This window comes from Cercospora beticola, chromosome 3 (assembly GCF_033473495.1).
Source record: "Cercospora beticola chromosome 3, complete sequence".
Taxonomy (NCBI): Eukaryota; Fungi; Ascomycota; class Dothideomycetes; order Mycosphaerellales; family Mycosphaerellaceae; genus Cercospora; species Cercospora beticola.
Genome location: NC_088937.1, coordinates 3,357,636 through 3,370,069, shown reverse-complemented (window position 1 = coordinate 3,370,069; position 12,434 = coordinate 3,357,636). Strand labels below are relative to the sequence as shown.

General features: G+C 51.6%; 7 protein-coding genes across 7 annotated transcripts; 2 read left to right on the top strand and 5 right to left on the bottom strand.

Annotated features, from left to right (window-relative positions):
- Positions 1–188: 188 nt before the first annotated feature.
- On the bottom strand, positions 189–1,280 carry RHO25_005307 (uncharacterized protein; the record flags this gene model as incomplete). Its single annotated transcript, XM_023596215.2, has 2 exons — positions 189–1,095; positions 1,150–1,280. The coding sequence occupies 2 exons, from the start codon at positions 1,278–1,280 to the stop codon at positions 189–191; spliced, it is 1,038 nt and encodes a 345-aa protein (XP_023456524.2).
- A 188-nt stretch (positions 1,281–1,468) lies between these two features.
- On the top strand, positions 1,469–2,287 carry RHO25_005306 (uncharacterized protein; the record flags this gene model as incomplete). Its single annotated transcript, XM_023596214.1, has 1 exon — positions 1,469–2,287. One exon carries the CDS (start codon positions 1,469–1,471, stop codon positions 2,285–2,287), a length of 819 nt encoding a protein of 272 aa, XP_023456523.1.
- Positions 2,288–2,298: 11 nt separating this feature from the next.
- RHO25_005305 (uncharacterized protein) lies at positions 2,299–3,300 on the bottom strand (the record flags this gene model as incomplete). The annotated part of the gene is made up of 2 exons (XM_023596213.2): positions 2,299–3,167; positions 3,225–3,300. 2 exons carry the CDS (start codon positions 3,298–3,300, stop codon positions 2,299–2,301), a joined length of 945 nt encoding a protein of 314 aa, XP_023456526.2.
- Positions 3,301–3,781: 481 nt separating this feature from the next.
- Positions 3,782–5,488, top strand: RHO25_005304 (uncharacterized protein; the record flags this gene model as incomplete). Its single annotated transcript, XM_023596212.1, has 7 exons — positions 3,782–3,867; positions 3,926–4,008; positions 4,057–4,441; positions 4,493–4,581; positions 4,629–4,746; positions 4,791–5,089; positions 5,139–5,488. 7 exons carry the CDS (start codon positions 3,782–3,784, stop codon positions 5,486–5,488), a joined length of 1,410 nt encoding a protein of 469 aa, XP_023456525.1.
- A 46-nt stretch (positions 5,489–5,534) lies between these two features.
- On the bottom strand, positions 5,535–7,522 carry RHO25_005303 (uncharacterized protein; the record flags this gene model as incomplete). Its single annotated transcript, XM_023596211.1, has 4 exons — positions 5,535–5,730; positions 5,781–7,235; positions 7,290–7,399; positions 7,451–7,522. The coding sequence occupies 4 exons, from the start codon at positions 7,520–7,522 to the stop codon at positions 5,535–5,537; spliced, it is 1,833 nt and encodes a 610-aa protein (XP_023458002.1).
- Positions 7,523–7,793: 271 nt separating this feature from the next.
- On the bottom strand, positions 7,794–9,517 carry RHO25_005302 (uncharacterized protein; the record flags this gene model as incomplete). The annotated part of the gene is made up of 4 exons (XM_023596210.2): positions 7,794–7,902; positions 7,954–8,769; positions 8,818–9,088; positions 9,148–9,517. 4 exons carry the CDS (start codon positions 9,515–9,517, stop codon positions 7,794–7,796), a joined length of 1,566 nt encoding a protein of 521 aa, XP_023458003.2.
- An 890-nt stretch (positions 9,518–10,407) lies between these two features.
- RHO25_005301 (uncharacterized protein) lies at positions 10,408–11,645 on the bottom strand (the record flags this gene model as incomplete). The annotated part of the gene is made up of 3 exons (XM_023596209.1): positions 10,408–10,503; positions 10,557–11,574; positions 11,626–11,645. 3 exons carry the CDS (start codon positions 11,643–11,645, stop codon positions 10,408–10,410), a joined length of 1,134 nt encoding a protein of 377 aa, XP_023458012.1.
- Positions 11,646–12,434: the final 789 nt, after the last annotated feature.

The following is a 12,434-nucleotide window of genomic DNA, read 5'->3' as shown; positions in this document are numbered from 1 at the left end:
TTAGATATGGCTTCCTTCTGTGAGTAAAATTTATACACGTTAAAGCACACGAACAGACATTATCATTGCTTGCTGAGCATATCTTGCAACGAGTCGTCAAGTTGCGAGACATCCATTTCTCCCGTCCCCATTCCTCTCCAACCTGGATGTCGGGACCGATGAAGGAGTAGCACTTGGTTGTATGGCGATCATCCTGTAGGAGTAACAAAATCCCGAACAACCTGATTAAAACGCTCAGGACTCTCCCAAAACACAAAATGACTTCCTCGCTCCTCCTTCGTGAACGTATAAGACCTGGCTCCTGGGATCTGTGTAGCAGCCCAATTGATCCCCGTAGCATTATTCAAACTCGCATCTCCCGAAAGCACCAAAGTCGGCACGTCAATTCTCGGAAGAACATCCCGCCAATCCATGAAAGCATGATTAATCAGCAACGTCGCAGCATTCTCATCGCTCATTTTCAGATTCTGCGCAATCGCCCAGTCTAGGTCTTCAGCTGAGATTTCTTTCGTGAACATGCTTGTAACGAATGGTACCAGTTCATTCGACAAATTAGCGCTGAATGTGTATGTCTGAGCAGGCGTGAAAAGCGCAGCGGACCACGTATCGCGTTGAGCTTGCGTCCAAGTTGGATCTTGTACGAGGACAGAGGACTGGTCGACGATGACGAATTTGTGAATACGAGAATGCTGTTCTGGGTACTGATCCCACAGAGCCCAAGTCACTGAGGAGCCCATTGAATGTCCGATGATGCTCACATTGGACAGACCGAGCGTGTTGATCACATCGTTGAGGTCAGCGCCGAGTCGGGACAGTCGATAGCCAAAGCTGGGCTTTTCGGAGTCTCCGTGTCCGCGATGGTCGTACGCTGTCACCTGATAGCCTGCTCCTGAGAAGTATTCGATTTGTTTCCTCCATTCTGCGGCAGTCTGCCTCCAACCCGGAATGAAAAGAAGCTTTTGGCCGGCAGCGGGTCCAGCCTGAATATATGCTAACTTGACCCCATCTGATGTTGTAACGGTGCCGACAGTCGAGGCATATGCGAGAGAAAGTACTAAAGCCAACGTTGTAAGCAGCGTCTTTATGAAAAAAGCTCTGAACAACATCGTGAGCGTCTGACGTGATGCGAAAAGTCCAGGCGGGCCCTACCTTGCTTGCGCTGGGCAAGATCCATTTAAATCAATGGGTCGGTATTGGAGATCCGAGAATGTTGCTGAACCTAGACGGTAGTACAGTGACCAAGAGATTGGAAAGAGAGGGGGCAGGAGTGGGGTTCGCATGAGTAAGCTCGGAGTTGGACTAGTCTCCCCGGGTGAAGTACCAGGAACAAGTCTCTTGCCTATATAGGAAAGTTTGAAGGAGCTTCGCAGTGCCTGGGAAATTTCTGCGTAATTCACCAGGCCAGAAGTCCACTATACCGAGCCAATTGGAGTTGTCAAGGCTCACGTGTTGTCGCCGATTATGAAGCATGGAAGAATGCGTCAACTACCCGGATCTGCACAACAAAGTCGCCCTGGTCATGGGCATCGGACAGACTGCGAGCGATAACCCCAGTGCGTGGGATAATGGAGCAGCCGTTGCATTGAGACTGTCGCAAAACCATGCGATCGTCTTTGGCTGCGATCTGGATCTTACCGCAGCAGAGTACACGAAATCTGGTCTTCCGGGTCCGTGTACTGTCATGGCGGCAGACGTCACATCTGCAAGCGATGTCTCCAAAGTCGTGGACGCCTGTATGTCCATGTATGGCCATATCGACATACTCGTCAACAACGTCGGCAGAGCATCATCCGGAGAAGCCGTAAGCATGAGCGAAGAAGGGTGGGAATCTCAGCTTCGCATTCATCTTGGTAATATTTACCTTGCGTGCCATAAGGTCATGCCGATTATGAGAGCACAAGACCATGGTTCGATCATCAACTGCGCCCTCAATGCGGGTGTTGAGTACCGAGGAAAGCCTCAAAATGGCTACAGCGCTGCCAAAGCCGCCGTTGTACACTTTACACGAGCGATGGCAGCCATATTTGCCAAGGATGGAGTACGCCTGAATTGCGTGGTGCCCGGGTCGATATCTATGCCATTGGTGAAAGAAGGGACGCACAGTCGAGGTGATGCGATCGGAGATATTTTTGGGAAGAGGATGCAGCACAATCTGTTCTTTGACCAGCTAGGAAGTCCATTCGATGTGGCAGACGCTGTTGCCTTCCTGGCCAGTGCTGCAGCGAAGTGCATCACAGGACACTCGCTGGTGATTGATGACGGACTGGCCGTTCCGACTGGGACTTGAACCTTGGTAGTCTAATTCTCTTCGTCGAAATTTTTGAGGTGCTCCTTCCGAGCCGTAGCGCGCATTACTGCCTCAAATGTCATAATTGACATGGCATTTGCGGGAAAAGCTCTGAGGAAGCACGGCACAAATCCTCTCCAGAATCCTTTCCACCCAGACTCCTGGTATATTTTGTTTGCAATACCGATCCACCTTGTGCGATGATGCGATCCTCTAATTCCCAGAGGCTCAGTCATCACCCGTTGCTTAATCACGTCGGTGGGATAGCCGGTGAGCCAATACAGCTGAGCAGCTACCCCAGCAGCCATGAAGTTGATAAGTGGTAGACTCAGGTCAGTAGAAACTTGCATCCGGCGATTGAACACATCGTAGCTTGCCCAGAAGACAGCAAAGAAGCTCCGAAATATGATTGTCGCGGGTAGTCCGCGATATACCCCATAAACGCCATGGTCCCGATATATTTTCCGGACGCAGTCGATAGGGCCTGAGTAGATCTTCGTGTGGTATTGAACTTGTAAACGTGCCTTGACATGTTCGATGGGTGCAGCAATGAAGCTCACTGTCCAGCCAGCGAGTCCACCCGAGAGAAAGCTAACCATTACAGAAGATCGATTAGCCGGGATCGTGTGTCGATCCTCGCCAGTATTTCTGGGAGATCTGAGATTCAAACTGCGATTTAGGAAGTCCCTGTACATCGAAAAAGAGCCGAGCAGCAGAGAGTCCATGACGACGAAACCAGCCAAGGGTGGCGTGAAGCCTTTGTAGAGTCCTCTCATGCCTTCTTGAGACAGCGTCTGGCGAAGACACGACCAAGGTCCATTGAAACGAGACATCTCTGTAGTTTGCAGTCGTACCTTTATTGTGTCAAACGGATGGCCAGCTTGTGGGTGTTAGTCTGCTGTTGTGGGCAATTGTCGTCCTTGGGAGCGCTGCTTACTGCTCACTTTTGCAACTCCGCTGAAAGCTCCAGCAAAGAATCCTCGAGCGCTGCTCGAATTGTCATTCCCAGTCATTGTTGCGAGGCCTTTCGATCGCAAGTTGTCGTTAGACAGAAGGTCCAATAAGCAAAATTTGAGTTCCGAGCAGTACGATGCGAAACAGCAGGAATTGAGTAAACTAGATCATACGGTGACGACAATCTTGCAGTTCGCAAGTGCGATAATGGCCGACGCCATCGCATAGCGCAGGCGAGTATGATGCGCGCTCTTGAGTCGGTGATCCCTCGAACAGACCCTCGCCGGAGTTGGCAAATTCTCCCCGGCGAAGGCAAGTGGCCAAGAAAAACCGCCAGTTGAGTCTCCGGGGTGCATGCACTTCCCCGCATGTGTGCTCCAGGATCGTTCTTCAAATGTTAAGCAAACGATGTTACGATGCTGTGGGTGAGAACAGAACTTCTCTTCTATCCCGATTGTAGTTGTCCAGCGCTTTTGAGACCTAGGAACGGAAGCCCTGGTTGAGCAGAACGTAACTCCCTCTCATTGCAGATCCTAGAACATGAACGACGACAAAGCGATCGAAGTGATCGAGAGCATCGAGAACACTTCTGAGCTGACCGAACATGAGCGCGAGGTCGAGAAATCGTACATTCTTCCGCGTCCTCACAACGTGATCATGTGTGTTGACGCTCTTCTGCAATAGACTCGTCCGCAAGATTGATATCAGATTCATCCCGGTAACGATCCTCATCTATCTTCTCTGCTATTTGGATCGTTCGAACATTGGTAAGTGATACCAACGAGAATGTCAAGCGTTCCACTGACGGGTTTTAGGAAACGCCAAGATACTCAATTCGGATTCCGGCGACGACATTTTGCAGACGCTGAGCTTGAGCAACCATGCCTACGTGGTGGCGTTGATGGTATTCCTGGTCGCATACTCCGTGTTCGAAGTACCTAGCAATCTTGCTCTCAAGATTATCAGTCCGGCAAAATGGATCAGTTTCCTGGTCATCGCGTTTGGGTCCTTCTGCACTGGCATTGGTGGTGTGCAAGATGCTACAAGTCTGACCGTGCTACGCTTCTTTCTGGGGGCGGCTGAGGCCGGCGTATTCCCTGGGCTGATGTATTACTTCACCTTCTGGTACAAGCCCAGCGAGCGCGCGTTCCGTATCGCTTGCTTCTTATGCAGCGCCACCTTGGCGGGCGCTTTTGGAGGGTGAGGTCCTAGTTCATGCCAGGAGGGCGTACTCGTGCTTATGGTGACTAGTTGCATCGCATATGGGGTTGGTCATATGAATGGAGCCCTTGGCCTGCAGGCATGGCGGTGGCTTTTCATTGTTGAGGGAGCTCCAACGGGTTGGTCGACTCAGCATGGTGATTGAACAGTGTTGGCGGTTCTGCAGTCTTCCTCGGCATATGTCTAATCTTCTTCCTGCCGAGCTATCCTGAAGATGTGTCCTGGCTGACAGCAGAGGAACAAAGTGTCCAACAGCTGAGACTGGGAAGGCAACGGAATCAAAGGTCGGTTCAGCATTGTTCCGACGAGTCGGTACTGATAGACACAGTCAGCAGAAGATCAACTGGAAGGATGCGAAAGCGACACTCCTCGACTTGAGGATGTATGGCCATTACCTAGCGTACACTGGTATTGGCTGCGGAGTGGCGTCACTGTCCTTGTTCGCACCGACAATCATACAAGGTCTGGGTTATCGTGGTCTTCATGCTCAGCTGTTCACCGTACCGCCATATGCAGTAGCATACGTGTGCACTATGCTCGCAGCATACGCTTCGGATCGTTACCAGATGCGCGGCCTCATTGCTGGTACTTCGTTGGCTTGTAGCACTCTATGCTTCATCGTCTTGGGTAAGTACATAGCAGAGACAGATTGACCAGTGGTGCTGACGTTCTGCAGCTGTGCTCCCTGGAGAACGATTCACAGGGCGTTATGTGCTGCTCATCTTCGCAACGAGTGGTGTATTCGCAGCACTTCCGTCTCTCAATGCGTGGGTGGGTGACAATGCGACTAACACAACTGCCATGTCCTTGGTCTTTGCGTGCAACGTCGCCTTCTCCGGACCAGGTCAGATCGCTGGCGTATGGATATACCGATCTCAAGATGCGCCTCTGTATCGCCTTGGACACGGCGTCAATGCTTGCTTTACTGCGCTCGCTTGCTCTCTGAGCTTCGTCTTGTACTTTTACTATCGTGGGCTGAATAAGAAAGTGGTACGTCAAGGATATGGCCACCGATGGATGGAGTAAGGATGTTCCATCGAGTGGATCCAGGTTATGTCGTGAGCGTTCCTTCTCAGAGCGATGCCGAGCTAAACAGCTTAGAGAGCACCCTCACATCTCTGGCAATAGTGGGATTGTAAGGTGCAGTAGTCTTCATGAAAGCGAAGGCCTCATGTAGCCAGTCGTCCACTCCTTCGGGCGCAATGCTTCGAACTCTATCGTCTGTGACCGATCTCAGACGATGAGTTAAGAGCAGTTGTCCGAACAACCTAGCTCGTTGTCAGTCTCAGTGCAAAATCGATGTCCATGCCGCACCTACTGGCTGCACACAAAGAAGATCAGGTGCGTATAGCTGCGCATCGTGAGAGCTCGCCGATAAGCCGCGAACCATGCAACAGCAGCATTCATAGAGCGTTTGCAGATTTCAAGATCCTTAGAGGTAAGTTCAGCCGGATTTGTGATGGCCTTGTACAGAAATGGCCTGCCGATATGGTACATTGACACCCAGTAGCGAGTCTGCAGCATTGCGACGGCAACAGTATGCGAGGGGTGCTCGTGAGAACTCGAATCACTGTCAAAGTCATCGCGAATTGATCGCGGGAGACTCGAGCGCCACTGTTCGAGCTGATGATGCAGTTCTTCGGCCAGATAGACTGATGGATTGTTGTAGAAGAGCTCGTCTCGGATACGCGTCATGATGATTCGTACTGCAATTTGAGCGAGATAGTGGCAGTGGTAGTACTCATCCGGGCTACCTTGGTCTGCTCTTTTGTCGCTGTATGGGACGAACTTTGGAAGGGAGACGAGTCCTTCAAGGTCTTGGAGAGGGCTTCGAGGCAGTTCTAGCTCGTCTGTGATGATCGTCTCTCTCATGAGCGCATTCCAGAAGATCCTGCGTTGCATATCAACGCAGTAGCTGTCCGAAGTATCATGGTTTGATGACCAAAACGAGGCACTGATCATGCAGGCCTGTCTGATCATAGCCCATTCCTCGAGTGGTCGTAGTAGCACCGCATAAACAGTCGCAGAGAGGAGAAAGTACTGGCATGTCTCCAAATCTTGCTCGGCAAGGAGGTAGCCAATTCGTGTTCGCCCTTCGTCGAAGAATCGCAGCGCATCGGCGTTCTCCTGAGGAGATGGATGCTCAACACCAGGCTCTGGATCCAGCGGCTCACGATGCCTTGATCCACTGACTGAGTTGAAACCTCCCTCTGCCCATGCGTATTGAGCCAAGCTACCAAGACAAAGCACATTCAGCAGCAAGCAGGATTCCTGGTTGACCCCAAACCCACTTTCCACTGCGACACCAAGCGTCCGTGAGAAAGACTCATAGTCCAGTATCGGCGCGATTCGGTTGAAGGTTTCGAAATACAGATCGCAGAGTCGTTTCACCTTTGAAAGGCTCAAGTCTGCCAGCCAAGTCGAAGTGTCATTGTTATGGCCAACTGCACTACAGGGTGGCAGAATAGATCGCTCGGACTCCAGATGCAGTCTGTCATCAGATATTTCAGGCTCGGATGTCTGCAAAGCGAAGTCAATGATACGGTGCGCACTGAATGATAGTTTCACACGATCGCTTTCAGCACATGTATTTACCGACTGCGATTCGCTGAGAGGTGATGCGTACGGCTCCTGTCGCCTTTGAGGAGTTCTGGCATCGTTCGACTGGACCTGCTCGGGACCTGGTCTCCTGTTGGATATATCGGGCCCAGTATCAATCTTCGTCTCGATGCGTTTGATGGCGGCCAGGATAACGCTGAGCGAGGATTCGTGCCTGCAAAATATAGTATAAGCCACCTGGCAGAGATGTTCGGTCAGGCACACTCACTTGAAAGCTCGACTCTCGTTGTAGATGCAGTCAATACCAAGCGTACGACATTGTCTGCAAGGCGAGTCCTCATCACATTTGGTCTTCTTGGCGCGGCATGCTTGACAAGCCTGCGTGAGGCGTCAGTGCCTTATCGCCACTGGGATGTTCGCAAGATGCACGTTTCTTGCGACGAACGATCTTTTGCGTTTGTTGGGCGAGTGCCGCCCATCTCTACTGTCAGCCTGGTCCATGCCTTTTGTCGTGATGCTCCAAGTCGTGTCAGAAAGGAACGAGATGGACGCGAGGAAAGGAAAGAGGGGCTGCAAGTAATCACTTCGGCACGCGGGACGACCCGAGCTTGGATCTGCTCATGCTTTTATAGATGTGCATACACTTTTCACGGGCCTCGATGCTACTCGCCGCACACGTAGGACGACTGAAAGGAGAAGTTCGAATAGGAAAGGGTTTTACGTTCAACTATTGGGCTTGTTTCAACGCAGGAAACCTGTTCAGCATCTGTTTTTAACTACGATAGGTTTCTTTTTGCTGGAAGCTCTGCTTCAAAATATCTGCCTTGCGGTCGCTCAAGTCCAGAATGGCTTGACCGAAGAGTCCGTTTGCCCATGAGAACCTGCATCGTGTTAGTAACAATGCTGACAATTCACTCGCAAGTTTCACTTACCATTGTCTTGTCCAATCGCTCGCATTGAAGGTATTGATACTCTCGTGTATCAGTCCCAGTCTATCCGTGCTGCTCACAATCTCTCGCAGCTGCTCTGTGATTTCTGCATCGTCACTGCTCGTCAAGATTCGCACAATCGATGCCATCGGCCAAGCATAGCCTGGGCCAACGTGTGGGCCACCGATGCCGTTGATGACAGGTCCGCGCATGAAGTATGGATTCGCCGAACTCAAGATGAGCTTCCTGGTATTTTGATAAACCTCATCGCTGGCATTCAGATAACCCAGGAAGGGCGCGGACAGCAGCGATGGGATGTTGGCGTCATCCATGATGTTTTGTCCCCAGTAGCCATCGACCTCGAATGCATACACCTTTCCGAAGCCTGGAATTTCGACAATGCCATAGTTTGAGATCGCGTTTCTGATGCTCTCGGATAAATCGCGCATCTTCTGAGCAAGAGCTTCCTGGCCGCTGATCTTGGCAGCAATATCCGCGGTTGCAGCTAGGTAGCGCGAGAACTGCATGTTGCTCGGGATCAGGCCTTGGTAAATTGTTGCATCGTCGGCTGGTCTGAAGGCAGATCTCACGAGACCAGTACCGTTGTTGAAGGGGTTGGCTAAGCCGTTGTTGGCCTGTGTCTCGGTGGATCTGGTCGTCGGTCTTTGGAATTGGTATGTCAAGTTGTATACTCGCCCATCTGGCTCGTATGAGCCGACCATCTGCTCCTCCGCAGTCTTGAGCACGGCCTCTACTGCCTTCATCCATTGATATTTGCCAAAGAACTCAGCGTCCTGGGTGGCTTTGTAGTAATCGTATCTACTTCATGTGAGCGAAGGCAGATTTTCATGCCCGGTCACTACTTACGAGACTTGCAGGAATGCAGCAAGCGAGTCAAGCTCATATTTGCATTCAAACACAGTAGTGTTGTCATATTTTGGCAACACAATATCTTCGGCCGCATATTCGTTGAAGCTCGCGTTGAGCCCGGATTCCACTGGAGGCTGAAACGAGTTACAGTAAGGGTCAAAGAGTAGGTAGCGAGCCTGGAGATTGATGACACCACGGAAGAGAGATGCCAGGGAGTTGCTCTCACTCGACGCCTCGAGAAGTGGCAGATAGGACTGCACCTGGTTGGCTATGTTCCAAGTCAGCCGCTTGATGTTCTCTCAAGACTTCCATCATATCTGCAAATACCTGAGTCTCGCAACCACATCGCATCAATGTCACCCGTGATCAGGAATGTCAACTCCTCATCCGACCCAGCAGCTGTGCCCTTCCACTTGACTGCAGTGTCCAATGTGTTGGGAAACGCATTCTCAAACAACCTCTTCAAGTCCGGATCAGCGATTTCGCCTTGTATCCGCTCAATAGCCTCTTCCACAACGGAAGAGTTGAATGTTCGACATCGCGTCACGGGTCGCTGGTAGGAGAGCTGGTATGTGCCTTCAGAGTATGGCTCATGTCGTTCTTTCGCGTATACCGAATAGTCTGGACAGGTCAAGTTCTCGGCTGCGAGGACAGCAGTCAGGTAGGAGACGCTGGAAAGGATATACTTGAGCGCCATGGTGGGCATTGAAGGGGAGAGGGAAGGTGAGGTGGAAGACAAGTCGGAAGGTGGGCAGTATGTATGCGCAGGAAAGAATATGCCCTCAGCTTGCCCTACATGACGATGAGTGATCGACGCGCTCGTGCAGCGCTTGGTGGTAAGGTAGCATGCTGTGCCCGTGGACACGAGCAGGACTTCCGGGCAATGAGCCGTGGGCGTGGATGTCCCATGTCGCCCACGCGCTTCATCTTGTTCTGGACCCGTAAGCTGGTCTCATATCGCGTTTTCTTGCTGTCCATTGCCCATTCAGGCTTTTTCCTACTGTACCATAGCTCTTTCATCGGCGTAATGCAAATACTGCACGGCTCCGTGCGGATGTGCTGGTGGGGAGACAAGCACCAAACGAAGTGCTTCGTGGAGCAGCTTGGGTGCGGGTGTGCCTGAACGATGTCACCTTCTCCGCACTCCTGCGCTGCATCTCTGGAACCAGCGTCTCCCATCCCTGCACTTCATCTCTCAATCATTTCACTTGTCACCTGCACGAACTTCACCCGGCAGTACGACTAGCGCTCTGTCAGATTTTGCCAGAGCCCACACAACACGCCCTTAGCCGGTTGACCACCTCCGGCACGGAACAGGAAGTTTCAAGCACAGTTGCGCACATGGCCACATTGCCGAAGAGAAGTACAAGAAGCCGATCATAATACCCTGGTACCAATTGCAAGAGCTACAGCCTATGGTGAACGCGTCTCGTAGCACACCTGCTATACCTTTCCACCAACCATGACAGCCAGCAGTACCCATAAACGCCTGTTGCAGCCAGCAGTATTAATCATCACCTGTCGCAGCCAGCAATACAATGTAACGCCTTTCGCAGCGAGCTGCCGCCGATGAAGCTGTTCATCTCATCACAAGATGAACTCTGGCTCGTCGTCGTCCATGCCCTCAACAAATTTACACCTTGGACAGCGTCCATCATTTAGGTCTTCTCCGCAATTGCGGCACTACGCAATCTGTCAGCAGGATGCTACAACACAGAAGAATTATCGTCACTCACGAATCTTGAGAACCACGAAGTTTTCCTGGCAGACCCCTCTGCCTGTTCTTCAGCATCTCTATACTGGGCCGTGAAGTTCGGTAGACGATGCTTTGCTGCTCTGCGATCCCTATCAGAGGCGGAAAAGGTCCCAGTTGTCGACTGGGGCTGGGGCTGAAAGGTCCTCACCGTCTTCTCTCCCTCAGGAATTTGTTGGCGCTGGGCTTGCGGCAAGACTCGTGTGCGTCCGGGATGCGCGATAGCATACAAGACACTGTCCTCCCTGTCGCGCTCTAATGCAAGACGCTTGTGGTCGTACACCTCGAGGAAGATCTCATTGCACAGCCGCTCCTTGATCAATTCGAATACTTCGAGTCTGGACACCTCGCACAGAGAATCGGCAAGAAGCTCCATACGCTTCACTGGGTCAGGTTCAGCATGCGCCGCTGCTTGTGTCCGGATGGTCAACTCGTCATCCTCGAAATCTGCCCACTTGCGCGATGCCCAGTGCGCGACTTTGGCACGGTTCATGAAATTTGATGCAATCGCTCTGGCCATCTGGCCGTTATCCTTCCCCCACGGTTCAGTGTATGAAGCCACCCTGCCCTCAAAGCCATACCAATCGTCCGAGCCATCGTCGACGTGTACCCGGCGCTCGAGGTCATCCCTGCGAACCTTTTCTGCGAGGCGAGCCCTAGAGATATCTGGAAAACTCGAGAAGTCCATCGCAGGAGGATTCCATCGGCCGATCAGGAAATTCTCGGGCGAGAAGCTGGGCAGAATCATCCCATTCCTCGCACCTCGTGGGCCACTGCTGTTGGCGCCCTTGTCTTTTTCGGTCTTGCCGTCGCCATCGCGGTTGTTGTTCTCTGCGCGCTTCTGGCGCTTTGCAGCTCGCTCAGTAGGCGTCGTAGCCATCGTGGGGCTAGCTGCAGGACTCTGAAAGGCGTTGTTCAAGTTCTGTCCAGTGACGAATCCTTGTTGTTCAGATTCGGCAAATCGCACAGTTTTTGTTCTTTTTCTGCGCGACCCAGAAAAGCTACGAAGACAGGTGTCAGTATTGCCCGCGGCCTCAACTCTACAAGCTTACTCGGATGCTTCTGAGTCCATTTCGAATGATGATATTCCGCGGTTCTCTCTGAAAGTCTAATTATGCACTTTAGTGTGTCATGGCTGGCGGTCCAATCGATACCGCTGGCGAAGGTCAGCGAACTTTTCGATTTCCAGAGTCATCCCGCTGTTACGCTTTGGCGGGAATTTCGCATATGGCCCGAAAGGCAAGCGCGAAGTTGCCGCTTTGCTGAATATCTGGCGAAGTCGTCACGACTGAAGTACACAGTCAGGCGCACTGCGACTGACTTCCATCTTGAGCAGTTTCCATTGCTATAAGGCCACATGTACTATCGAGTAAGTGCCGATCGACTTTTTGAAAGAAGCAGCGCTCAGCCATCCATCTTGCGACTCTACTCTTTTACTATGGTCGTGTCTAGACTACAGAGATCGGACGCGGTGCAGTATGGCACGAGCAAGTTTGCAATCGACCCCCTGGCGCTTCTGTCATATATGCCGGCTGTGGCGCAATTGCCAACATCTCTGCCTCAAGCAACGATAAGGCAAATGATCGGATGGAACGTGTGTTATGTGCTCTCGCGCCAATATGCCTGACATTCATGGCGAATTTATCATAGTGAGATCGAATTTTGGGTCCATTTTGTTGACTTTAAGAGGCAAGGAATTAGGTGTCACGGGGGCCTTGATGCTTCACGGACTGATTATGAGGGCTCTGATGGTGTCTTCAAGATTTCTGCAAGAGGTCAGACAGAGAGGATGGCGAGAAGGCAAGACTGGTATTCATTTGTGTATCTAACGCTCTCAAGAAAGTGTTGATGCAGGTGTTGT